The sequence below is a fragment of the Cynocephalus volans genome, chromosome 8, assembly GCF_027409185.1.
Source record: "Cynocephalus volans isolate mCynVol1 chromosome 8, mCynVol1.pri, whole genome shotgun sequence".
NCBI classification, from domain to species: domain Eukaryota; kingdom Metazoa; phylum Chordata; class Mammalia; order Dermoptera; family Cynocephalidae; genus Cynocephalus; species Cynocephalus volans.
Window position 1 is genome coordinate 94,843,535 of NC_084467.1, and position 26,966 is coordinate 94,870,500.

The window sequence follows — 26,966 nt, forward strand, 5'->3', positions numbered from 1 at the left end:
TCCTAATTTCCTATAAGCAAGTGTTTGGGCAAAAAGATGCATGTATCTCCCAAGAGTAAGTGAGCATTTTCAGGCATAGGGCAGCCTAAGGTGTGATTTACTTGGGAATCTCCTCAGAGGCTTGGATCTGCAAAGGGCACTCCAAATTTACATCCCTTCAGCTTATCATCTCAAGCTGAAGCATCTGCATTTGAGTATGCCACAGGATCAGAGCTTCCCCAAGAAGAGTGGATAGGTATTTGCATTACATTGCATGAATGAAAAGCTCAACCGAAGTGTGATTTCCAGAACTAAAGTAGATTTCACTACACAGATATAATCTACTGATGATGTTTCTGGCAGAGCCCCCAGCTGATGGTTTTGCAGCTTCAATTAATATCAAAATGCTACATTATTTACCAAATAAATACCCCCATTTAATATAAGTGCTTATTTAAAAATAAATAAATAAATGGAAAGTGGAATTATTTTGAATGCTTTTAATGTGGAAACTGAAGATCAGAGAAATTAAACAACATGACTAAAATGACATGGCTTAAATAGTGGCCAACAAACTCACAGTGCTTCCCCAGATGAAATAATGCCAGGTTCTCGGGGGAGTTTCTATCTCAGCAACAGAAGCGCATCCTTTTCTCAGCCTCAGCCCCCTGCCTGTGTCCCTTGAGGATGTTTCTGATGAGGTAAAAAACTGAGGGCAGAGCCAGGGAGAAGGTATATCCAGATACATAGCCAGGTGATTGCTTTAAGGGAAAATGCCCTTCGTAAAGAAGTGATCAGATGCAAAAATCAGGGTCAAACACTCGAGATCAAATCATCAACAAGTGCAGAAATCTGGACAGATGCACCTTAGCCCTGGGTAAAAGTAGTAATTTAAATCTGGGGTACCTGGGACAGGGGAACAGCCTTGGAATAAAGAGTCACAGGCATGGGAGGTGGAAGCTAAACCTGATTCACCAATGCAGGAGAGCAGAGCTGGGTGCTGAGCCAATGTCAGGACCACGAGAAGAATGACTGGGAAGGAGAAAAGCCCAAGGTACACAGGTCAGGACAGACTAGAGACTGAGAGTATGTCCTAGCACAGCTGGGAGCATCTTGACAGATTAAATCCCTAGAATCACCCGCAGAAGCACCTGCTCCTCCTGGCCTGTCTGCAGGTTGTGGGCCAGCCTGCCTCTTCCTGGCAGGGTCTTGACACTCATCAGTGGTGACCGCACCATCTCATACATTGAACAGAGGGCACCCTGTCATGCAGATTCCCTATCAACCTCATATCTTACTCTTTGTCATAAAGCTCTTGTGTTTACCAGTGCATTAAATATAACCCTGCAATAGAAAATCCTCATTTTCATGCTTGAAATACATTATCTAACGGCATATCTATTTGACTTTTACTACATGCCTTTCATTCCTCTAAGTGAGGTAATTGACCTTTACTTTGCAACCCTGTGGATTAAAAGGCTACACCACACTCTGCATTTGATATTTCCAGTCCCGCAGGAGAGGCAATTTCCATTTGCTTTTGTTGCAGGGCTGCTCTCCAGGCAGGCCCTCAAATGAAGGGAAACCTCAAGGCTCGGGACTGCATTGTGGCAGTTATTGTCACCATCATATGGTTTTTATTAGAAAAAGTACAGGTCACTTCATTTCTGCTGCCATCACAATGGAATCCTAAAAACCAGGGGCCTGTGAAGCTTCCAGAACCTCTGCCATAGTTTCAGATGATAGATCTTCACTCCCCTAGGATCAGGGACCAACTGCATCCTTCAGATTTGGTTCAAGCACTTCAAAGTTTAAAATCGTTTCCTAATTACACAGTTTGTAAGAGAGAAAAAGCATTATTAGTATTATTGGTAATATCCAAGCGCTTTGTCAGCCAGGTGTACCCAGAAACCTTTCATGTGATAATTTAGCATTAGTGTTACATAGAAGTCGGCAAGTCAGGAATCTGGAAGCCTTGGCTTTCTCTAGTGCCCCGTTCATTAGCTTTCCTTCCCACAACCAAAATGATGACGGAAAGAATGAGGATAATACTAAGGATGGGGATGTTAGTAATGACAGCAAACTCTCTATGTGCCCAGGACTGTGTTTAAATGCTTCCCAGAAAATACTTTGCTTTTCTTCATAACAACCTTATGAGGTAGGTAATATTGTTATCTAATTTTACAGATGAGGGAACTGAGGCACATAAAAGTTAACCTGCCCAAGGTCGCACTACCAGCAAGTGATAGAGCCAGAATTCAAATTGAAGCATTTTGAACTTGGGAGACAGAAAAGACCTGGGTACAAATTTAGATCCTAATACATTTGGGCAAGTGTAAATAATGATGATGTTTCACCAGCTACCACCCAATTTCTAGAGTGTTCTTAGGCGTGGTGAGTTAGCTTCTGAAGGTCCAGGGTTCCTTTTCCAACATCCCAGGAGGGTTCAGGAACCCCAGGATGAGGCAGTCAGTCAGTGAAGACTTGCTGCATAAAGAACAAAGCTCCCTCCCACATGCCAACTAAAGGATCAGCAGACACAGCATCTTACTCCTGCTGAGGTCTTTGACCTGACATCTGGACAACGGAACAGTGTCCTTTCTGTGGTCCATCTTGCAGTCTACTAACTCTTTTATGGCTTTTTCCCTTCTGTCCTCCTAGTTCTGAGTTCCCCTGAGACAAGGATGTGGGTACAAATAATATGTTTGGGAAATAATTCCAGAAAGTACTGTGAGGGAATGGGAACTAAACAGAGCAGGAAGGAAAGTCAATAAGATGCTGTTTTCAGAACAGTCTCCCTGAGGGGGAAGGACACTGGAGTAGTTATCCTTAAACATTCATCCTTCGTTGTTTGAGGATTGCTCCTGGGAACTTAACTTCTCTGGCTTGTTCATCTTGCTGGCCAAGCAGCAAGCACACTGAGGCAAGAGGCAGGAGCCCAGGAAGCTGGCATGATGGGGGGACTGCCTGTGGTGAGCTTTTGGGGAGACAACAGCAAAATTTTAGGGGCAATGATGTTTCCGCTACACACTTTTTATCCATTCATGCATAAAACCCTATTCTTTTTCCTTCCATCAAATGACTTTGATAACCCGTTAAACCCAGGGAGGAAATCTTTGGCACCTAAAAGCAGGAGAAAATTATCTCAGTTTTTAAACATTTGGAGAAAAAGTTGCCTTACTTTGTTTAAAATACTACTAAGGGGATTTGGAGAGAGGAGTCAGGGAGTTGTGTGGAGAAGAGCTAAACTGTTCTGTTTCCATATTAAAACAAGTTTATTTTTATAAAATAGGGCTGAGTTTTTTCTTTATCTATAAAATAGGGATAGTCATACCTGCCTGTCTCTTTCTCACGAAGCTGTTGTATAGATTGAATAAAAGACCATTAGGAAAATGTACTCTTATGAATGCGTGTTTAAAAACAGAGTAAGATCAATAATGCTGATTAATTTATTATTGTTAGTGTCACTGTTGTTATTATTTCTCTGATCCTGTGTTTCCACATTTCGACAATGAGAGGATGGAATTAGACGATTCTTTCAGCAAGCATTTATTAAGGGCCTACTTCACCCCAGGCACCAGAAAAGGCCCTGTGCATTTAGCTCTGGTCATCCCCTGCCCTCATGAACTTCGCAGTCCTGATCCCTTTCCTCCACACCACAGCGCCTCACAGGGCACCAAAGTTTCTTCTCATCCTTCTGTTAAATATAAAACAAAATTGAGAAAATGTAATGACTCTGGGATAGTTCAGTTGAAACATCTTGTCCCTTTTGTCAATGGATATTGTTTGATTGAAGGGTTTATTTGCTTTGTTTTCCTTGTTCATTCATGATTCAATGCTCAGAAATAGCAAAATTTTCACCAGTCTTTACATATTGTGAGTGTTTAACAAATATCTTATAATGATTGATGATGACATCAAGTAGGAATTAAAATTTATTGAGTACCTACTTATGAACTGTTTCTGGTGGCACTTGACATGCTGTCTCATTCAAAAGTCACAATAAAACCAAATGACTCACTTATTGTTACCTCTGTTTTACAGATGAGGAAATAGAGAAGCAAAGTCGCTAATTAAAGGTCGAACAGTTTAAACGTGATTAAGGGTAAATTCAAATCCAGATCTATCTAACTCTGAAATATAGCAATTTTCGCCTTAACTAAAAAGTCAGTTAATTTTACTAAAAAAAAAAAAAAAAAAAAAAAAATTATAAGCATTCCATAAGTTAGAACTGGAATGGGCTTTGAAATTATCTAGCATATTCTAATGCTCACTTCCTAATGGCAATGTTTCTCTATTTTTCAATGCTAAATCCTTAGCAGGAAAAACTGGTTGGCCCAGCTCATCTTTACAAGCCAGGCCATAAGTTTCAGATTGCTGCCCAATCCATGAAATTGCTTTTGGGTCATGCATCCTGTCTAGCTCAATCAGCGTGGGAGGTGGTGGAGTCATGGAGAAATAACATGGTGTCTTCTGTGCTATAGATAGGTGTTTAGTCAAGATCTTTTGGTTGCAAGTGATAGAAAACATTTCAAACTAGTTTAAATGAAATAAAGCCTATTTTGGCTCACATAACTAGGAATCAGGACATAGCTAGATTTGGACAGGTTGGAGAACGGGCTGTCTCTTAATTGCCCCTATTGCTCTCTTAAGCCAGGATTCTCCATGCTGTGGCCAGGATAACCATGAGCAGTTCCAGCTTACCTTCTATGAGTTTAGCAATACTGGAAGAAAAAGGACTTCTCTCTCCCGTAGTTGCTGTGAAGTCCCCAGGGCCAATTTTCACAGGGATTGGGTTGTATTCCCACCCTTGAACTAATCTTTGTGCCCAGGAAGATAGAATGGACTGATCAGCTGAGCCTGCCGTCTCTGCTCACCCTGGAGCTGGAAGTTGGAATCCCCTCCTCGAACCACTTAGCCTGAGAATGAGGAGGGGTGATCCCAAAGGGTTGTTACCAAAGAAGGAATATGGGGCATGCAAAATCTACAGCATGCGTATTCACCACAGTCTAGATATTGCCAGAAGGTGGGGTCAACCAAGCAGTAAATGTATGGTATTTTTCAAACATAGACCAAATACTTCACAAAAAAATTAGCCCCAGAAAGCCAGACTAGCCTACCTGAAGTGAATCAGCTGGTGAGTGATTAAACGCTAGCCCCAGAAAGCCAGCCCAGCCTACCCAAAGTGAATCAGCTAGTTGGTGACCTAAACCCAGGTCTCAATCATACATCATTTGACTCAAAGATGACCTTAATTCATGTTAAGTTATTTTAGATTTCACGTTTCATTAAAACATTATCACACATTTGGTGCAGACCCCACCTCTAAATATTTAACCACATAGATAGAAAGTCCACATGCATTGACTGTGATTACAACAGTGTCCATAAATCCAGCAGCCACTATCTAGTTATTTTTTCTTGGCCATTTCCTATCTCTTGGATCATATCAGAACTCGTTGCTGTTATTCATTTCTATTTTCAGGGTGCTTTGTTTCTTTCCTTTAGAGTCTTTTTTTCTAATCTTAAGTAGCACAGTTTGGGTCATTGGTCATGGCAAGTAAGATCAGGCTCCTTTTGTAGGTGTATTTCTCTTTCTCTCTCTCTCTCTCTCTTTTTTTTTTTGTCTTTAAAACTTCAACTTTAACAAGGCTTGTTAGCAAGTAGACCACCAAATAAGGAGAAAAAAGAAAACAAAGGCTTTGCTAAGTGCACCCTTCTCTATTGGATATTATTTTATTTCTAAGAAAAGGGAGAATTAGAAGAAAGCTATTTCCCCCAATTTTCCATACCACCCATGGGAATCTAATTCAATTTCCTCTTAAATTTTGTAGTGAAAACTAAAAGTATCGAATAAAGTTGCCATAGTGAAATAGTATTCTTTTACACAGATTTGACTTTTTAAAATTCCTAGTCGTACAGCTATTGATTCAGCCTGATCCATTTTTAATCAGACTCTAATACAACCGTTTGAAGAGATGATATGTTTTGTAAGTGGGAAAATATATATATTTAGGAGAGGGAAAAACTTACCTGACAATCTAACCTGATAAAGTGGTTATCTCATCTACAGAGTCAGATGGCTCTTAGCCCTCTAGCCAGAGCCCGACTGAACTCTGTGGCTTTGCAAAACCCAAGAGAACATTAGGTCTATTCTGCCCTATTTTTCTTTTATCCCAGTTTCGCCTAGAAAAAAAGGAAAATTATATTGTTTAATCCAAGGAAGTATATAAGAAATTATCATGGTATCATTCACATCAAATTGGAAATAAAAACCTACATGAAAGAAATACTTCACCTATGTGGTTCTATAAAGAGAAAAAAGAAAATATAGGAGTTGGTTACCATAAACCACAGAATGGATGAGTATGAAAATAGCTTGAATACATCAATTTTTTTATAACTGTTAGGACTACTTCACTTAATGTTCATAGCAGTCCTGTGTTATAGGTACTAATAGTAGTCCCAAGTTACAGGTGAGAAAACTGAGACTCGGCTGGGGGCACCCCATGGTGGAGGTAGGACTTGAACTCAGACCCCCCTGTCTCCTGAGTCCAAGCTCTTAACACCATGCTTCGCTGGTTACTTGAACTCTAATCATTTTTATTTTCCGGGATTAGAGACCCCTAAATTTTCTGTTTTCCCCCAAAGACTTAGAATATAAAAGTTTACCACACCTGTGCTATTTTAAGTATTTAGGGTCATCTATTAATTGCTAATTGGCCTTGGGTTAGCTTAGTTTTAATTTAACAAACTCCTTACCACCCAATCTTCAGATTGTTGTGCAGAGAACAGTGGCAGTCTGAACTTCAGTAATTATCTTGTTATGTCTTTTATCCTTCAGCACCCCTTATCTAACCAGATTTCCTAATGAGTGTAGTAAATGGCCACAAAGCACCATCATCTACCTGCCCGTCTTGGATAGTGCATTATCTCAAGTTTATAAGCTCCTATTTCTATTTCATAGTACTCTAGCCTCCCTAGCAAGCTTGGAAATTTTAAAAAAGCTATTTTTAATATTATCTAGAAGAACCAGCAATTTTGTGAATCATGTAATCTGAAGCTTCACTATAGGCAAGTTTAGGTTTAAATGGAACTTTTAGAGGGTTTTTAAAATGCCAGAATGTGTAAGTCATCTATTAGCTGAATGTACAAGAAGATTTTTTGGTACTTGTTTCATCAACAAGCCAACTGCTTTATATATTTTTTAAAAGACCATAAGATCACTGTGTCCCTGAAGAATTGATCAAAATCTCAGATTTTATTTTACGATCCCAAAGAAAACTGTGTAACACACATGGACACCATATTTTAGTTTTCCTGTTTATCAGAACTCTGTCACTGGTGAGCCCAGCAGTGCTTCTCAAAACTTACTGTACACATAAATCACCTGGGGATCTTGTTAAAATGCAGATTCTGGTTTAGTAGGACTGAGGGAGACCTAAGATCTCTAACAAGCCCTTGGGTTATACTGAAGCAGCTGTTGCATGGTCCACACTTTGAGTGGCAAGCGTTAGAGTATAAGCATTAACATCACTGTCTAGAACCATGGGACTAATTCTTACATGAACCAGTTTGCTTTGTTCTGGGCTCAGATAAGGTGATGCCCTAGAAAGATTCCAGCCTTTGGAATTGACTCTGGCCTACCACTTACTAGCAGTATGTTTCTTTGAGCAAGTTACTTTACTACTCTCAGCCACAATGTCCATTTCTGAAAATAACAGATAATTATACCTCCTTCTCAGAGCAGTAATGAGGATGAGGTGAAATAACATACCTAAAGCACCTACTACAGTTCCAGGTATACAGTAGACCTTGGTAAGTGGCTTTCTTTCATCCACCTGCCTTTCATGGTAGAGATTTCCCCTCTGACTGATTAGTGCAAATGCATCATCTATCAATGGAGAAACAATTAAGTATCGTTACCCTATTTGCCTGTGTGGTCATGATTAGACATAAAGGATATTACCCTGTTTATGGTCTGCAGTTATTCTGTGTATATTTCATCTTCTCTCCTCAACAGAGTGTATGTTCTTGGGGATTAGGACCATATGCCATCTTCTTTTTGAATCCCCATGAGACTTCTCATGGTGCTATCCATAGAATATGCCATTAATTAATGCTTACAAAATGAATCAGACAACCTAGGTCAATAGTCATAGCCATAGTAATTATGGAAATAAGAGTAATAATTGAACCTAATATTTACTAAGAACTCTGGGTCAGATACTATCCTAAGGGCTTGCATGCATTATCTTGTTCAATCCCCACAACTGTCCTCTGAAACACATCTATTTGCCATCCTTGTTTTACAGACAAGGCAGCTGAGGCTCAGCCATACTTAGGAAGACAGAATGCCCTCTGTGGTGGTCAGGGGTCAGTTCTGGAGGCGAAGCACGTTGCCTATGGTCTGAGTCCCTGCTCCATCTTGCGCTAGCTGGAAGACATGGGTTTCTTAATCCCTCAATATTCAAATGCATCATCTATAATTACTAGTGCCGTTGTGACAGGATTATTGTGAGGTCTGTATGAAATAATGTGTGAAATATGCAAAAAGCACTTAGCACGATGTCAGGTGCTTGGAAGTATTCAGTCAGTGTTAGCCCTGTTTAACTGTTTGTTAAGTGACTCATCCACGGCCTCACAGCTAGCAAGTGGCAAAGGTGGGGTTTGAACTCGGGCTGCCTGATTCTAGTGTCATAACTCATAATCTTTCAGTTATATTGCTATGCATCTCCCATTTCAATGTGTTGAGGTGAGAACCAGAAATTCATGTGTCAACGTGAAGAGGAAGGACAAGGGATTGCAGAGGCAGAAAAAGTGTGTGAGAAACGTTGTATAATTTATAACCTTTTAAAAAACGATATTTACAAAGCTCCAGTATTTGTATTAACACATTTTCTAAAAGCATTTTGTATAGCTAGTGCCCATTTGAGGAAGGAGGTGCAAGCAGAAGCTGATACAGATTTTGTAATGCCTCAAACTCATGTCCTTTGGGAGAAGGGAGAGAACCTCCTTAAGAGAAAGGCTCATTAATAAAAATAAATAAGTAATACCTTATTTGTGCAAATGATACCAAAGCATATGACCATGTGAACATATTGATAGGGGCTTCCTCAAGGCCTTGGAAGGGCCCCAAAGCTAAACTTCATTCACTTTATGGTCAATGCTCTTGCAGCACAAAAGTAGCCTAAACCCTGACCTGCAAGGCAGCAAGCTGGCCTGCCTTTGTTTTGCTTCACAAAGGGCCGGCTTCTACTTTCTTTGTCTCGGTGCCTCTATTTGAAACATTAGTAATAGACTCTACAGACCTCTAACTCACAGGAAATTCTGGCGGATAGCTGGCTTCCGAGAATAGATATATTAACTTATTTTTTTTTTAAAAAAGGCAAGCAGACGGTATAGGTTTTTCATACCTACTGGCAGGTGGCACAGAACTAAATGTTGGAGTCTTTTTATAAGCAAGATTAAATTGACTTGTGACAGCTGGTCACTAAAATACAGGAAGTGCAGACGAAATGAAAGCAAGAACACATTGGTGTTCATTAAGTTTGCATCAGAATAGAGCTTACTTTATTTTTTAAGTCTTAGTGATGCATTTATTTTACAGTATCTGCTGTTTGTCTCTTACACACAAGTTGAACTTCAAGATATATGCAAGTCAATTAGTTCTCTTTGCAGTGTCTTGGTATGAGTTATATGTGTGTAAATTGAACCAGTGAACAGGCTTAGCTCTCCAGAACATCAGCTATTTGACTGCTAGTGAAGCCTTCTAGGTTTCAATGTACTGTTCCTCCCCTCCTGATGTGACAGTGGGCATGGGAGCTGAATGGCTGTGGAAATGGATAATGAATCTGTCAGAAACAAGTGGATGTCATAGAAATCTGCCCTCCACCCATCACGAGGCCGGAGGTCGCAACACCAAGAATTGAGAGCAATCTCCCAGCATTGCGAAATCCATTTTTTTCCACTGGACAAAAAGCCATTCTGGCAAGGGCTCTAAATAAAGCATGTTAGTGTCTGTCTGGAATGAGGGTGATGAGAATAAACTGAACTGTGGAAAATGAAAGAGAGCCATTTCCAAATACATGCCATTGTCCTGGTGCCTCAGAGTCCACTTTCAGTGCTCAGTCCCAGCACAGCAATGGTCACAATGAATGAAAAAAGGCAGCCCAAAAGCTGAGCAAGGTCACCACATTTACTGCTGGAGAAGTTATAGTTTTAGCCAGTGCCCAAGCAATGCTTCCCCAAACTTCAGCTAAACAGGGTGGTCATCCTTGCATGAGGAGATGAAGCTAAAAGAAGCTGCAGGAAAATTATAATAAGCAAATGCTTTGTTTTTCCTCTCCCCTGATCTGTGTTCTTGTCCTAGGTCTTTCAGGCATTGTTTTAGGACAGTTCCTGTGTTGGGTTTCAGTCATCCCGTAAATCCTCTGGAGTTTAAATTAAATTAAATTGGGTTTACAAGGTCTCACCAATTTTATAGAGGTCCCTTTGTTCAATGTAAGATTAGTTGTGAAAACTCATGATGAGTGCTTGTGGCAGTTTTCAGCACACATCACAGAGTGTTTGATTTAGTACAGTGCCTACTAATTCTCTATTATTAGTCCATTGCCGTAGAACATGCACATGAAGTTCCTGCTTTCAGGGAGTTTACTTGCTTATTATTCATTTTTTAATCATCAAATATTTTTTGAGTAATTATGCAGCAGGCATCTGGACATATGCTGGGATGTTACAATAAATGAGGCAGACATGACTCCTGTTTCCCAGGAATTTATACTCTAGTGAGGGTGACAGGAGAATAATCAATTAAAATACAGCCTACATCTATAGCAGAGATAGTATGGACTTTATTATGCAACTGGCCTTGCCTAGTGTCATAAAGCACATAAGAAAAGCATCCTGGTGGGTCAGAAAATTATTCAGATAGTTGATCAGTAGAGTGTTTTTTTGAATATCAGCTAGGTGCCAGGCACTGAGATATCCACGTTAACATCTGAAGAGAAGAATTATCCAGATAAAAGAGGTAGGGGTAGGAGAGTAGAATAATGTAGGCAGAAGAAACAGCTTAGAAGATTACCTGAAGGCAAAGTCTGAAGAACTAAGTGAAGAGTTAGGAGTGGTACAAATGAAGCTGGAGGAGGGATAACAGGTAAATTGCAAAGAGGGTTGCAAGACATATTGCAGATCCTGAGGATAATGGGAAATCTTGCAATGGTTCTAAGCCAGGAGTGACCCCAATATATTTGTGTAAAATATTGTGTGTACTATTGTGTTGAGACTGGGCTAGACAGAAGTGTGACTGGAGCACAAAGTTCTGTTTAGAAGCTATTGTAACAAACCAGATCAAAGATGATGATCTCAACTAAGAAAGTGATAATTGTTAGAACTGAATGGATTTGAAAGATAATCAAGATATTGAGTAATGACGTAGTAGGTGTGGCAGGAGAGGGAGAGAATAGAGTTATTCTTGGCCAGCTGGGTGGGAGGATGTACAATTTACTGAGAAAAAACGCTGAAAGGGGAGTAGGTGGGAGAGGGAAGCCAAAAGCTCCGCTTTGGACATGTTGAGTCTGATGTGTCCAGGAGGCATTTTAATGAATAAATCTGAAGCCCAGGAGAGAGTTCTGTCATAGAGAAACAGATTCAGGACTCATCAGTAACATTGATCAGATATCCTTCACCTGGTGATAATGGAGGGAGGGGGTTCTATGAATCCCTGTGTATAACAGAGACTCTCTCAGTGTCCTAAAATGTTTTCAAATTTTTTAGCTTATTTGATATGTATTTACGTGGTGAAAGAAGGGAAGATGATGTAAATTTGCTTTAAAATGTCTGTAACCCAAAGGGTGTTAAGTACCACAGAGGGAAATTGAAGGGGCAACCTAGATAAGAGTGCCCAGGGGGAGTATGCTGACTGCGCTGGGCCAGAAGCTGAAGAACAGCACTTGTAGAGAACAGGCAGAAGAGGGTCCTGAAAATGGACTTGAGTATCCAGAGGGGAGGTTGTCAGGGAGGAGGGCGTCATCCAGAGTCAATGCTCCTGAGGGTCAAACGAGGCCAGGAAGAGTATCCATTGGATTTTCAACAAGAAGGTCGTGGGTGATCTTGGCGAGAGAGGTTGTGATCAGTTGGAAAGAGTGAGTGAGTGGGAGATGAGAATATGGAGATGAAAACTATAGGAAACTCAAGAAGGAAGAGTGTTAAGGAGGTAGCTGAAGAAGACCAGGTACAAAGTAGCTATTTTCCCCACTTAAGATCAGAGAGACTTGTGTAATGAGCAGGAGATTTTAAAAGCAGAAAGATCCTTAAGTAATAATTATCTTAACCAAACACACACAAATATTTAAGGAAATCAGAGAATTAGAACTTGGGGTGCCTACAGTGGTCAGAATGGATTTCAGGGAAGGGTTATGAATTGATTTGAGCCTTGAAGAATTACTAAGTTTTTGGACAGGTGAGAATGAGCCATTAATTGAAAGGAATCTGAGAAAAATAAGATTAAACATTCTTCTAGCCTTTTTTCACCTTCTTTTGTTATTCAAAGAATGTTTTCTCAGCTAATATAATGTCTTTAGAATGGAAATTGCCTGTAATTCAGAGAGTGACTACAAATATGAAAGTATTAACCATTACAAGATATATAATCCAATTTACAGTTACTACTTGCATTCTGGTCTTCACAAATGAAACCAGCATATTCTGTGGGGTCAGTCACGTTGTTCACTTACTCGTTTGGAATTTTTAACACCAGATAGGGTACTAAATCAGTATAAACTGGTGTGTCTATCACTCAGGTTTCAAACATCCTCCATATATATAAACACACCCTTCAATAAAGGTGCTAATGTTGGAAGGAGAAAGATCCTTTAATAAGCCACCTAGCACAAGTAACTCCCTGCACATAGGAGATTGTTTTAGGACCTAGCTCATAATTAAGCACTATTTAACTGAATTATTTTTGCACTTGCCTTTTTAAAAGATTGTACGAATGTTAATTTTCAAAGGTGATGTTTGCGTGTGTAACTAAATAGGTGTTGTTTAAGTAGTAGCCTTCCAGCTTATTACAGTTTGTAAGTACGCAGAGGGCAGAGTGTTGCTAGAAGAGTTACAGATCGTAGTAAACCCCTATGGAAGCTGAGGCTTGATCTTCCCAAAGAGGTTTGAGTGGATGGCCACTGCTTTAGGGTCTACACCTTTTAGTTAGAAGAGAGCTCAGCAGCTCTTAGTATTAGGCTTAGCCATCCTTTTCTTCCTCATCATAAGTATGGGTCAGCTTCCAAACGGATGACCGATGCACAACTGAAAAACTTAGCTATTGCTATACAGACATTAGAAAAAACAACATCAGTTGCTTATTCTGTTATTTTTCCCAGTTCATGACGTCTGCCCCAAAAGAAAACAAAAACTAAAACACCACAATATTTCTTGGTCTTTATGAAACTTGAGTTTTTATATTTTTGTCCTAGTTCCTGAAAGAGTCCTGGTTCATTTTTAAACACAAGCACACACACATGCACGCACACACACACACACACACACACACACACAACACACACACACACACACACAACATTTTTGGTTCTGACTCTGACATATGACATATCCTGGTAGTTTATCCCCCAGCCTGGGTGCCCAGATTCTCTCCTTCGTGTGGACACATCTCTTCCCACATACTTTATTCTAACCTCTGGTCATGGTCATTCTGTCAACTTAGGTTTTACCTTTCCAGAGGATGTGGCCCATGCTTAGTGTGATATAATTTATAACCTGCTGCCTCAACAAATATCAAGTTGGCCTTTGCAATTTTCTAGTCAAAGACTTCAGATATGGGAATGTGCTTTTGTGGAAATTGCATATTCTGTTGCTGCCTCTCATATATCACGGCTGTATTCACAGGCAGCAAAGGCAAGGCCTTTGCTAATGACTTCAAACCCCTGGCACACATAGTTTTTTTATCTTCTAGGATGCTGAGCAACTTTTATTAGAGTCATTTGGCCTATTTCTGAGACACCATTGTGATTACATTATTTGCCATGAATCTGAGGATCAGTGTCTCACCTTCTCTCAGGTCAGTTAGAGGCTTTGGTGGAAAAACGTCTGATCTAAGGCAATGTTATTTTAGAACCCAGAATGAGAATACCTGATTATACCCTCTTGGGTCTATAAGAATAAGTCTGAAAAGCAAATTGTTTTAAGGGTTAGCTTCATCTTTACACAACTGATTGTCCTAATGATTTAAAGGGAAAAGAAAGAAGATAACATTGTTAAATCCAGATGAAATCCACATGTAATTGTCATAGATTCGATGATATCACAGAAAAACCTCTCACTAGTTGTAATATTTTGGATACCTAACTGGGACACTATTGGCCATGGAGCACAATTGTCTTACAGAGGCTTCAGCAGGGCCTCCCTGAACTGACTGGTGCTATCAAGCTTCCTCAGAGTGTTGGTGTGAGGACAGGCTGCACCATAACACCCCCCACCCCACCCCAACACCACCTCTTCCACAGAGGCACTTGTTGAAAAGATTTTGAGGTCTGGGCCTGCAAACCTACATTTTGCCAAACACCTCTATGTAGCACTAAAGCACCACAGGGTTTGAGAGCCACAATCCCAGGAGATAGACCAAGAAAGCTTCAGAGGTCACTAAGACCAAATTTATTTACAAAGAACTCTTTGTCTCTCTTCTTCGCCTAGGTGCAAGTGTAATCTCCATGCCACTGTGTGTGTGTATGACAACAGCAAATTGACTTGTGAATGTGAGCACAACACTACAGGTCCAGACTGTGGGAAATGCAAGAAGAATTATCAGGGCCGACCTTGGAGTCCAGGCTCGTATCTCCCTATCCCCAAAGGCACTGCAAATACCTGTGAGTAATCTTGCTCGGTAACATCATGTTCTGTGCACAATAATCTGGTAGTTCCTCTCAATTTTACTTGAAATTGTGACTTTACTCCTCTTATCAGTTGTCTTACTTCTCTTCAAAATTCAGCTAATGTTTTAGTCCCCATTTTACCACTTGTAAGCATGTTTTAGCACTCTCATCATCTGTTAAACTCAGTCTCCTAGCATTTCCATTAAATGTTCTCGGAAATGATTACTGAAATCGCAGAAGCAGTTTTTTCTAAGTGGATGAAACAGAAGGTGATTTTATTCCTCCCCCAAATTAATTTCCTATTAAAATAACAAAGCCCTTGAAAAATTTCCACTCTAATTTAATTTTAGCCATAAACAACTTCCAGAAATTCTTGGAATGCTTACAATCCCATTTCCCATACTGGCTAACCCAAGAGATGTTTTGTTGAGAAGATGCTTTTCTCTCCAATTTTAGGGGGGCCCTAACTTTTCCCAGTAAAATAATTACCCATGGATCCTGTGAGTATAGACCCCCTTTAGAAAAAGAACACGACTGTAGGCCTGTGGGTACGACATTAAGGAGAGATGTTTGTGTGTATGTGAAAGAACACAGGCATTCAGGAACTATGTGAGATGCCCCATTACCACTCATATGTGTGCCCCACTGAAATCCTTGCATAGCCATAGAAAACAAGCTTTGACATGCTCAAGGAGAAAAAGGATTATTTCCAAAACAATTTGCCCAATTCCATGGATGGACTGATCAGCCACCTGCAAACACCCAAGGTTTTCCCTCTTTTCAAAATGAAGAAAGGGCAAGGTTAGAATACACCTTTCGGTGAGAAGTAACAGAAGCAGCAGGACAGTGAGCGCAGGAGAATAGAAGCTTGAAAAGCCACTGGCTCCGTGCAAGGCTAAGAATGTTATCAGGTACTTCAAAGCAGCAGCTGTGAGAAACCAAACCTAAAAACTAGTATCATAGGAACCAGGACCTTATCAAGTTAAATGTAAGTGTAATGAACCAGGTAACAAGCCATAAAGTGCAGGGGCATGAAATTATGACAAAATTTCTATAAAGCAGAAAAAAATCCTTCAAAGGCTTTAAAAAATCTCTCTTTGTAAGAGTATTCATTTTATTTCTGTATTAAAGAAAAAAACTGACTTCTTGCTCCTAAAATTAATACATTAAAGCTCTGTTGAGCAGAAATGTTGATTTTTCAAGGCAGTTTTATTAATGGAGATTCTGTGGGCTTTCCTCAACTGTTGAGGGCCAGAGACTCATGAATTCAGAAGGGATGGTACAAGGTTATTTGTTGCAATACTCTGTGACTGGCTACCTAAGAACCCCTATCACTACAGTTGTCAGATTTAGTTTAAAGCTTTCCCAAAATGAAAATAACTCAGATTCCCTTTTCACTGTCTGCTGCTTCTTTAGTGGGACAAGGTGAAAGAGTGAATTTCACAAACACTTGCTGGCATTCTGGCTCATTCTCAAAGCAGCCAACTTGCCAAAGCCACCAGAAAGGAGCTGGAGCAGGCTGTTACTGAAGGCACCAACTTCTATTCTAATACGATCCTGGTCTTCTACTTATAACTGTGCTTCAAAGTCTTTATTTCAAGACAGTTTCACTGGGAAGACCTTCTTATTACAGCCAAGGCTTCTCACTGAAATGGATTTCTTGTTACGTTCTGCATGGAATGACTTACACACAACTAACTCTTTGCATATTGAAGATCACCAGGTCACTCACTGGCTGGAGGAACTCGAGTTTCCTTGTAGGTCCAATTGTCCATTCATCCCTCAGTTTTTACTGGCCTTCTCTAGACTTTTGGACTTTTCTACCTTTTTGTAAAAATAAGGAGGTGGCAGATGGACCCAGTAGCTAAGAGGGTTCAAATCAATATTTCAATCATCAATATGGCAGAAATTTGACCAAAAATTTTAGAAATTATCTCCTGTTTAGTTGTTTGGTGCGTAAGTCCCAGGATCAAATCCCAATTCCTCCATTCACTGGCTGTGTGACCTTGAAAAAGTAAGCTAACCTCTGCAACACCATTTCCCATCTGCAGTGTGAGGATAATATAGTTCTTACTTCATAGCGATTTTGAGGATTGAATAAACTAATGCACGTAATGTGTTTAGCATAACACCATCACAAAATAAGTGTTCAAAATAATTTTATTTTGAGGATTTTCTCATAAGGCAGTCCTTGTCCATTGCTAGACAGTTTTAATTGTTACTAAAGTTATTTCTTTTCTTTTCTTTTTTTTTTTTTTTTTTTTGTCTTTTTGTGACTGGCCATACCGCGCTCAGCCAGTGAGGGCACCGGCCATCCCTATATAGGATCCAAACCCGCGGCGGGAGCACTGCTGAGCTCCCAGCACCGCACTCTCCTGAGTGCGCCACAGGGTCGGCCCCTAAAGTTATTTCTTAACATCAGTGTTGAGTGTCTCCTAATATCCAACCATTTCTTTGTTTTTAAGTAGTAAAAGAAACTACATTGACCCCGGTTTCATTTCTTCTTCCGATTGATTAACCACCATCAACTCCATTTTTCATAAGATGATGTTTTCATGTCTCTTACCTGGTTGCCTGCCTTGGCAGTCCTCTAATTCATTATTGTGGTATTGAAAGCCAAGCACAAGACTTCCAGCACTTTTATGATTCTCACTTTGTATTGGCTTTTTCTTACACATACACATATATGTACACACACACACACACACACACACTCACACACACACACACACACTCACGTGACTAGTTGGTGCATTATGAGCCAGTTATCTAAGACTAATATTTAGCATATGCCATACCCAATACAAAAATACAAAACCTAAAAAGGAAGCTACACCTCTGGTCCTTCAACATAAACTCCATGGCCTAGAAATGCCACTCATCCTGGATAATCTCTAGATTTAGTAGAATTTCAAGCAGGCAGGATAATTTGGGAATAGCATGGTCAGTTTCTGCCCATCACACAAGTTTTAGCAAGAGAAATAGGAAACCTTCATTAAGGCAGGGAATTATAAGATTCCCCTCTGAAGACTCTAACCCCACCTCTTAGGGATATCCTAGACTGGGACTTTGCTGGAAGTCAATAAGCTTTGGAGGTCCTGCATTCCAGAGCAACTCAAGGAATGAAGCATGGAGAACCAAGAGAGAAGAGTACAGAACAGCAGCACTCTAAAATACAACCACCCCAGTCTGTGAGACACACTCTATTATGCTATGCCTTTCATTACAATGAACTTGGCAGAGGCAGAAGTGACAATCATCGTGTTGATATTGTTATTCATCATGCCTTAATTCAAGACCCAGTGTGTTTTCTTGATCTTTTAAAGCCATATACATGTATATCAAAATATTTTTCTTATTTTTCTACAAAGTTTATGTTTTGTAAAAAAGATATCTTACTTCTTCTCCCTATTGATCTTCATTTGAATTTTGATAGAATTCTATTTTGAATGTCCTTTGAATTTCATTTCTCTCTTCCAAGGAATAGCAACTCTGTTCAACTTTGTGCTTAATCATGATTCTCTTGATTCCCATTGTCCAGCTTATGAGTAAAACTACTAAGTAACACTCTTTAAACTCTGGTCATTATGGAATAACACATGATGCTAAAACTTAATAATGACTCTATAGGAACCATAATTCCATCAAAGATGGTGTAATATCTACACCACTGCTTCTCAAACTGTTCTACTCCCCTTAAAAGAATTTCATGGCCAAATAAGTTTGGAAAATGCTGTACGCTATACCAACTCTTAGATATTCCCATTACCTTATTAAAAACATTTAAGAAGTCCTACAGTAACCTATTTTGCTCAATATTTTCCAAATTTATTTTTCATGCACCACTTAATAACTTTCTGTAAAACACTCTTTTGGGGACATGCTGGTCTAAACAATTTCTTGCAGTTTAGTCATAGAAATGTCATGGAGAGAGACAGAAAGCCCAGCTAGTTCAGCTGTATTCAGTCTTTTACTTTCTTCTTACCTAGCCAGTCTTCAAAGAAAGAAAATTAAATTGGTCTGATATTGATATTGTCTGCTCAGAAATCCAACTTAAATTGTTACACAGTATCTAGGGCTCCTGTGAGTGATGGGAAGTAATTTGATGATTGTTCTATTATTTTCTCTGATATTAAATTTGCATTGACCAATTTATGTTTTCACAGGTGTACGCATGTGTGTATCATTCAAACAATTTCTTAAGTGCCTTGCATACATTACTCCATTCTAAACTCACAACAATCTTATAAGATAGATACTACTGCTTTTATTTTTCAGATGTGAAATCTTAGGATTACAGAGGAAAAGTATCTTGTTGAAGGTTTGCACAGCTAGTTAGGGTGAGAGGGAGGATTTGAATCCAGTTGTGTCTTGATACCAAGGACCAGACATTGCACTATATTGCTTCTCGGGTTAAATTTGAGTGATTTTCTCTGTCCCCAGTTGGTGTTTAGGCTTCATTTTGACACTTGTTTCAACAAGTCAGTCTTTTCTAAACCTTCTTTCTTCTTAGATCTCTGCTTGTTATTTCTCTACCTTCAAAGATTCCCCTTCTGTTCTTCCTTTAAATTTTCATGTTCCCTATCCCTGCCTATCTTCAGTCTACAGTTTTTCCTTGGCATTCCAATCTATTCCTGTGGTTTTATTTCTTAGTATTACTGATTTAATAGCAATCAAACAATTTTAGCTTCAGACTTTCTAGTGGATCCAGGCCAATTTTTCTAGCTGTCTGAAAAGATCTCAGAGTCAACATGCTAGGCACTAAATTTATTCCTTTCCCCAAAGCATCTTTCTTTTCACTCTCTGTTAAAACTCTGCTTATTTTTCAAGGCTGCTTCTCAATGCCAACTCTTCAATGAAGCCTCCCTCGACTCTCCCATGCAAAATCAATTGCTCTTCCCTCTGGATTCTTGATAATGTATGTAGACTTACAACTCATTGACTATCTGTAACCAAAATTATTATAATAAAGGCAATGATGATAACTACTACTTATTAAGCTTACCATAGGCTTTTACACTCGTGAAGTGTTTTATGTGCCTTATTGCCTTAAAACCTCACAACTTCCCCATGGGATGTGTACTATTATTATCCCCATTTTACAGATGAGGAAACATGGGCACAGAAAGTTAAGTAAGTTGGCCCAAGGTCTCACACCTAACGCATGACAGAGCAAGGTTTAAACTCAGGTCTACCTGACTACAGGAGCTAAAACCTTAGCAATTTAAGAGCAGATCCATGATTTATTCATGTTTTTATAGATGTTCGTGGAATTAGTTATCTTGGTGGATGAGTAAGTAAACCTAATAACCCTGTAATGTGCAAGTGGGCACACTGGCCTCCCATTGATTGTCTTGTGTCTCCTGGAATATATGTGGCCATCTCAGCTCAGCTGCTCTAACACAAGAGCCTTCAATCTCCTATAGGGAGAGACCATCTGAGATCCTGGAGGAAACCTAATAAGAAAAAGGCTTTCTGATGCTCATGTCCCATCCAGCCATCTAGAGATGGCATAAGAGCTGGCTGATTTTCACAGGACTCCCAAAGTGGCATTCAGTGCTTCGGTGACATGACCACTGTCAGGCTCTAACCATCAGCATTTCAGGCTCAGAATCCTGATTCTGTCAGCACAGCAGAAGTTTTTCCTCACGAGGCTTTATTTGTATGAAATAAGCTCATAGGCCCAATATGTAAATCTAGAATACCAAGTTCCTGATGCAAAACTACTAGTTTGTGGTCCCTTATCTGAAACTCATGTAATCAGATATGATTTGGAATCCAACATTTTAGGATTTTAGAGAGGCAATACAATGCACAAATATTATATTCCAACAATATCTACAACAGAATATCAAGCAGCACCACTTAATCAAACATTTTAATATTTCTGCAACAAGCATATTATTATTCTCACCACGTGGGATAACAGAAGACTGTAAATAATAACCTCATATCAATTCCAGTCCAATTTTGCCACCAAATTAGTTCAGATCACGTTAGGTTGTGCTGAAAGTATATTTTAGAAAAAAAACTTTCAGTTTTCATAGTTTCTTTGATTTGAGGACTGGAGATAAGAGATCAGGGCCTGCAGTAAATTGAGAGACAGTATAGAGTTGTAGTTATGGGCCCAAACTCTAGAAACTGGACCTCTGGGTTCCAACTTTAGATTCTTTCCCAATTGTCTGAGATGATCTTGGGCAAGTTACTTAGTCTCTATGTGTCTGAGTTTCCCCCATCTGTAAAATTGGTATTATTACTGACTTCATAGTGTTGCTATAAAAATCAAATGAATTCATACGTGTAAGGCATTTAGACAGTGCCTGGTGCATAGTAAGCACACAATGGAATTAGTTGCTATGGTCATTTTATTTTCCCTGAGATCTAGCACATGATCAGCAAATTCTCCTCTTGGATACAGCAGCTATATGAGGAGATAAATTGTGGCCAAATGCCTGTTTATGCATCCACAATATGAAATAATTGTTACACAGTGTTCAGAATATTCAAGTCCTTATGACCATTGTATTCTCTTTCCTGTAATTAAGTCTACGTGCAGAGCCAGATAATAATCAGAAGGTTGCTTCGTGAGCATGGGGTCAGGAAATTTAAATGACTTGAATGTGAAAACATCAGGCTGAAACATCGTGACACATCCGTCCTACCACAGGGTCAGCTTTCCAAATGCCAAGAGAACACCGAAGGTTTGAAAGGTTACAGGTTACCACTCCATCCTCCTGAGATAAGGCTAGGCCAGTACTTCCACCATATGTCTCAGGATGCTCCCTTCTCTAGGCTTCCACCATTTGATGGCTCCTTTCATTCTTCAGATACATTAATACGGTAAGTCAGGTTAATGTCAACTCTGTCAAAACCATCACCTACGCTCAGGCCTCAGAGCCCTACTATTGCTATAAGATGACTTTAGCTATCTCTGCTTGAATCGTTTATATGAGGATTTCACAGCATAATTCTGTGAGGGCAACCTTATTTCCCTCACTTTCAAGTTCCCGGAGGACAACTCACTGCACCTTCTACCAACAGCAGTTTGGACGAGGGACTAGGGCTAGAAGGATACTGGCAGTAATTCCTCTGGAATACAAATGAGTCTGCAGAATGTTTTCTTACTCATTACCTGCATCTTCTTAGACTGGCCTTTTTTGAGTTAGAGCTCCCAATGGCTGCCATCTGACTACAAGAAGATCTAGTCACCTACTTGATGGTTTTTTTTTTCAAACCATCTATAACAGTGGTAACTTTTCCTCTCCGTTCGAAGCATGCTGAATCCTTATCCCTTCTGCTTTCCTCTTGAAAAGCTGCTGAAGCTTCTGTTGATTCTCAAAAGGACTAAATGCTTTTAGCACTGCATTAATCTGTTTGTGAAGATCAGGGTATTTATTTTTGAGGTCTCCATCGTGTTGACTCCCATAAGCTTAACTATGTTCCCTTTAGCTAGTTACCTGGTAGGGAGAGGGTGAGTAGTAAAATTTTTAAAATAAAGAAAATATCGTATTATCACTAGGTTCCCATCTCCCTATTTGCAGCAGAATTCCTTTAAAATAAACATTAAAATAAATGTGGGAGTGGGAAGGGCTGGTTGAGGAGAGAATAACTGCACATACCTACAAGGTGAGCACCTTCTCATTCTTTTGGCACATGGTGGCATCCTGGTCCTGGTTGGCTTACTCAACCTGTATGTACTTTACAGACTGAAGTGATATTTCTATTCTAGAAGGAGCATTAGTACTAAATCATATACCATGTATTGCAGGACCCTTCATTAAAGCTCATGCACACTTGTGCTCATTTCTTCAGTGCAAGTTTACAATGTCTCAGTCAGGGACTGGGAATTACATGCTCCGATTCTGAATATAAAGAAGTGGACTTGGACAAGGCACTTGCATCTCTTTATGCCTCTTCTGTAAAATGAAAGAGCTGAATAAGATGATTTCTTAAATATCTTTTAGCTCTCACTTTTTCATCTCCCCTTCTGAATTAGACTTCCCAGTTTCTTCCTTCCCTTCTTTTTTATCTACTTATCCTCTACTTCTCTTTCCCTAGTATCTTTGGGATTGTTCCAGTGGTAGATTTAAACTAATGATGCTTAAACTTCAGGGTCCCTCATGGGTCTCCTTCTAAATAAAAAAATTCAATATCATATCTAATTTCATCTTTTCATATTATGTTCTCTTTATTAAAAAGAGCTCTCAGATTTGTATACAGTTTAGGTCCCACAAAATCTGTATTTACTCCCGAGTGGCTTAGGAAAAAAAAAAAAATACTAATAAGAGTATCAAAATAGGAATTAGAAGGAAGATCTGAGAAAAGGAATAGAAAGAAAATAGGCCAAACATTAAAGGCTACCCGGTTTCCCCAGCTGAGCTTCAAGTGAGCTCTGTGCCTCTGAGCTGCATGGAAGAAAGAGCAGTGAAGGAATCTGCATATTGTATAACTCTTGCTGTCAGAATGGAGGATGTGTTCAAAAACTACAAAATTATTCATTAATCCTGAACTCTGAGAAATGTCTCAGTGGAGCATTTTATAGGGGTCAAAGTTATACTATGACCAAAAGTGGTATTTTCACAATGGTAGAAACCTTCATGGAAACAAGTAGTAAATTTTTGCTCGAATACACATCAAGCAACTCTTCTGTATCAGGCATGGTCCCAGGCAGAGATGAGAAGTACCAAAAAGAATAAAACATGAAGCTTGTCCCCTTGGAGCTCACAGGCAAACACACAAACAATCACAAAAATAAGTTGATAAATTGGTCATGGAGGCCTGTACAAAGAGCTGTGGGATCACGAAGGAGAGAGTAGCTAACTCACATCAGGGATACAGAGAAGGAAGGGAAGAAATGACTTCTGAGCTCAGTGTTAAAGGTAAACATATTCTTTAGATAATAGTTGTCACTGCACAGGGAAGTTGCTGTTATAGGATGCATTCATTGATTTATTTTTCACAGACCCCGAAGACACCCCGTGAGTTGTTGCAATTCATTTCTAGGCCTTCCTGTCTTATTTCCTTGAGTGTTTGAAGGATTTGTCATAGCTTACTTGTAGCCTTTTTAAATGAATGTGGTGGGTTTACTGAATTCTTTGTTGTCTGTACAGAACCAAAAGCAAGGTGTTTGGACATTAAAATAAGAAGCATTAGAAAAAAGATAACGTCTGAATATACACTAATGGATGTCCTTTGGTGTTCAGATACTTTGAACTTCAAAACTGTTTATTCAAATAAGCAGTTTAAAAATCTTTTCTAAGCCATTCCCATTTTACAGCAGTAAAATAGAAAGTGACTCATCTGGCAGCACCTCAAAAAATTGTAATCCACAAAATGAGGAAGAGCCTGAATTTTAAGCTTCCAATGTTAGGTAATAGAAAACATCTTCATGAGGAAAATAGGATCTCATAACAGCCTCACTTGGTGAGGTTTTTATACTTGTAATGAACATTGCTCTCCAGCACTGGTATTCCCAAAGGAATGGAAGTATTTCTGCCTCTTTTTAAAGTATTCAACTGCAGCAAGTACTGCATCAAATGGTCTTGGGGGTTTGGTCTCCATTGTGTCTGGCCAAACACCCTGAGAACTTTGCCTTGCATTATGCACGGCCCTTTAACTCCATGTAAGTTTGAAAACACATGAAAGGTCTCTTCCTGCCATCCTAACTTCCATTCTCTTTGACAGATTACAACAGGCAAGCAGTTCCTTGCAATGGAGCAGGATTTTCAATCATGGAGAAATTTGGAGCTTCTGCGATTGATACTAAAATTATGATGCTGACATCATACCTCACTCAACAGGGGATTTGCAAAGAAAAAAATAAATAAAGATTCAGTACCAAGTCACTATCACACTGCAGCAAATATAGTCTACCAAAGTGTCAGGACAGGAATGCAGCAATTCTTTGCAGAAATCTCATTCAGCTTGAAATTCAGTTCATGGGATAGAGCTAAAACATGGAAATGAAAATTTGGTTTTCCAGTTTGAGTTGATCAGTGATCAGTAATTAAGCTGAGGCACTATAAACTCTGAGCATTTAAAATCAAGAGGTTTTTTTTTTTTTTTTTGTCCTTTTTTTGTGACCGAAAATCAAGAGGTTTTTTAATGTATCTAAGAACCAAAAATAAGATTTCATTCTTTCCAGAGTTTTTTTTTAAAAATTCATAGTAAGCCTTAATTCCTCATTCTACCCCTCCTCCCCATTTCCCATTAAGAAATAGAAAAATACCTCTTGGTTTTTAAAGAATAGAAAGCTAGAAATCTCTGAACAAGACAATGATTAGTTAAAATAAGCAGAGGGCAGTTGTTCAAAGATAAATACTAAAGTAGAAGTTTAATGATTTTTGGAGTCACCACCTGTTACTGTACTTCAGTGATGTGGGGAACGAGTCTGAACAACTCATTGACAGCTATCATTTATTGGCTATGTACCATGTGTCAGACATTTTTATGGATTATCTCATTCAATCCTCACTGCAGCCCTATGCAGTAGATATTATTAGCCCCTTTTCAGATGTTGAGACAGGTGTAGAGAAGCTGGGGAACTTGCCTAAAATCACCCAACTAGTCAGTAGCGAGGCAGGACTCTCACTCAGGTCTCTGTGATTCCCATCTCATGCTCTCATCCAAACCACTACCCAAATTTAGTGGCCAGTATGTAAAACTCTGTCTTTCAATTAGCAATGTCTATCATGATGTGGCTTTACGAACCAGGTAGAACAGTACTAGTAATCATAGCCAAGACAGCTATAGCACGTACTTCCTGTCAGGCAGTGCTCTGAGTGTTTCACATCTATCAGTTTGTATAATGCTCACAAGAACCCTAAGAGGTAGGAAACTGAGCCACCGAGGGGTTAAGCAACTTGCCACAAGGTCACACAGTCAGTGAGAATTTAGGAGTTGGAGCCAAGCTCCAAACCCAGACAGCCTGGCTCCCGTGCCCCTGCTCTAGGCCACCGCACCATATTTCTTGGCTAGGGGTTTTAATCTGGAAACAGACTAAATTCATGTCCACATTTATACCAAGTCCAACCACATTCTGAGATGGCTCCACTACCTTAGCACAACTTGTGAATTAAAGAGAAAGCTGAAAATCAATGATGTACATGATCAGTATGAACAACCTAATGTATTCTTGAATTATTCTGCTCAATTAAGTTTCTATTACAGAGTTTAATCCACATATCTGACAAGTAAATGAGGAATAAAAATGATGGTTATGTGAAATTAATCAAATAAAGTACCAAATGATTTTCAACAGCTAACACATGCATCTCATAACACTTTTAAAAAGATCTATTGCATATGTGGATATTTTTTGCACAGGTCCACATGGTGTATATTTGGTACTCTGTGCCCAGAACATAAACCTAGCTCAATCTCTATTTTGAACCACGTGCAAATGTTCATTAACCTTATAGGCAAGCACAAAATGTTTGATGTCATGAGGCTTCCTCGGACCAGCTGTTGAAGTTGATCATTAACTTCTCCACTCTGATGAGCCTAGGAGATCTAGAATTAAAGCAAAATATTTTTGATGGCTGGATATATGTACAGTTTTTCTGTGCTGATTTACTAATGGTCTGAATGTTACCAAGTTTCAGGTTTCTGAGATTTTTATGCTACGTTAAAGATATCATGTACTAATAAATAGCTAACTGCTTTTCTTTATTGTTTTCTTTCTCTGCAGGTATCCCCAGTATTTCCAGTATTGGTAGTAAGTAAAAAAATCACCAAACCAAGTCTGGGCCAGCTTTGCTGTGTTGTTCAGCTCCTCAGATCTATTTTCCCAGGGTCCATTTCTGATGTAATAGAGTATTTTCTCTATGATTGCATTTTTGTGTTGGTTTTCTGCACAGATATGGTGAGAGCACAGATAAAATAGTTATTTATACATAACTCTTCCGTGGACATGGAAGTGCCACAGCTTTCCTGACTACTTTTGATCAATGAAGTACACCTGTACAGAGGTGCAATTACTTAGGCAACCATAGGTCATTTAACAAAAATATAAATAGTCCTATTTACCCATACTTAGTAAACGACAAATAAATTGAACTGTCTCTCTGGGACGGGATGTGGATTTCTAACATAATTTAGAAA

General features: G+C 39.3%; 1 protein-coding gene across 6 annotated transcripts in view; it reads left to right on the plus strand.

Moving 5' to 3' along the window:
• Positions 1 to 26,966, plus strand: part of NTNG1 (netrin G1) — a 318,889-nt gene that overhangs the window by 221,058 nt on the left and 70,865 nt on the right. For all 6 annotated transcript variants that reach the window (XM_063106026.1, XM_063106024.1, XM_063106027.1 and 3 more), the window contains exons 3-4: positions 14,686 to 14,858; positions 26,554 to 26,580. In XM_063106026.1, the coding sequence (XP_062962096.1) occupies positions 14,686 to 14,858; positions 26,554 to 26,580 (200 nt within the window). The remainder of the gene's footprint in view (positions 1 to 14,685; positions 14,859 to 26,553; positions 26,581 to 26,966) is intronic.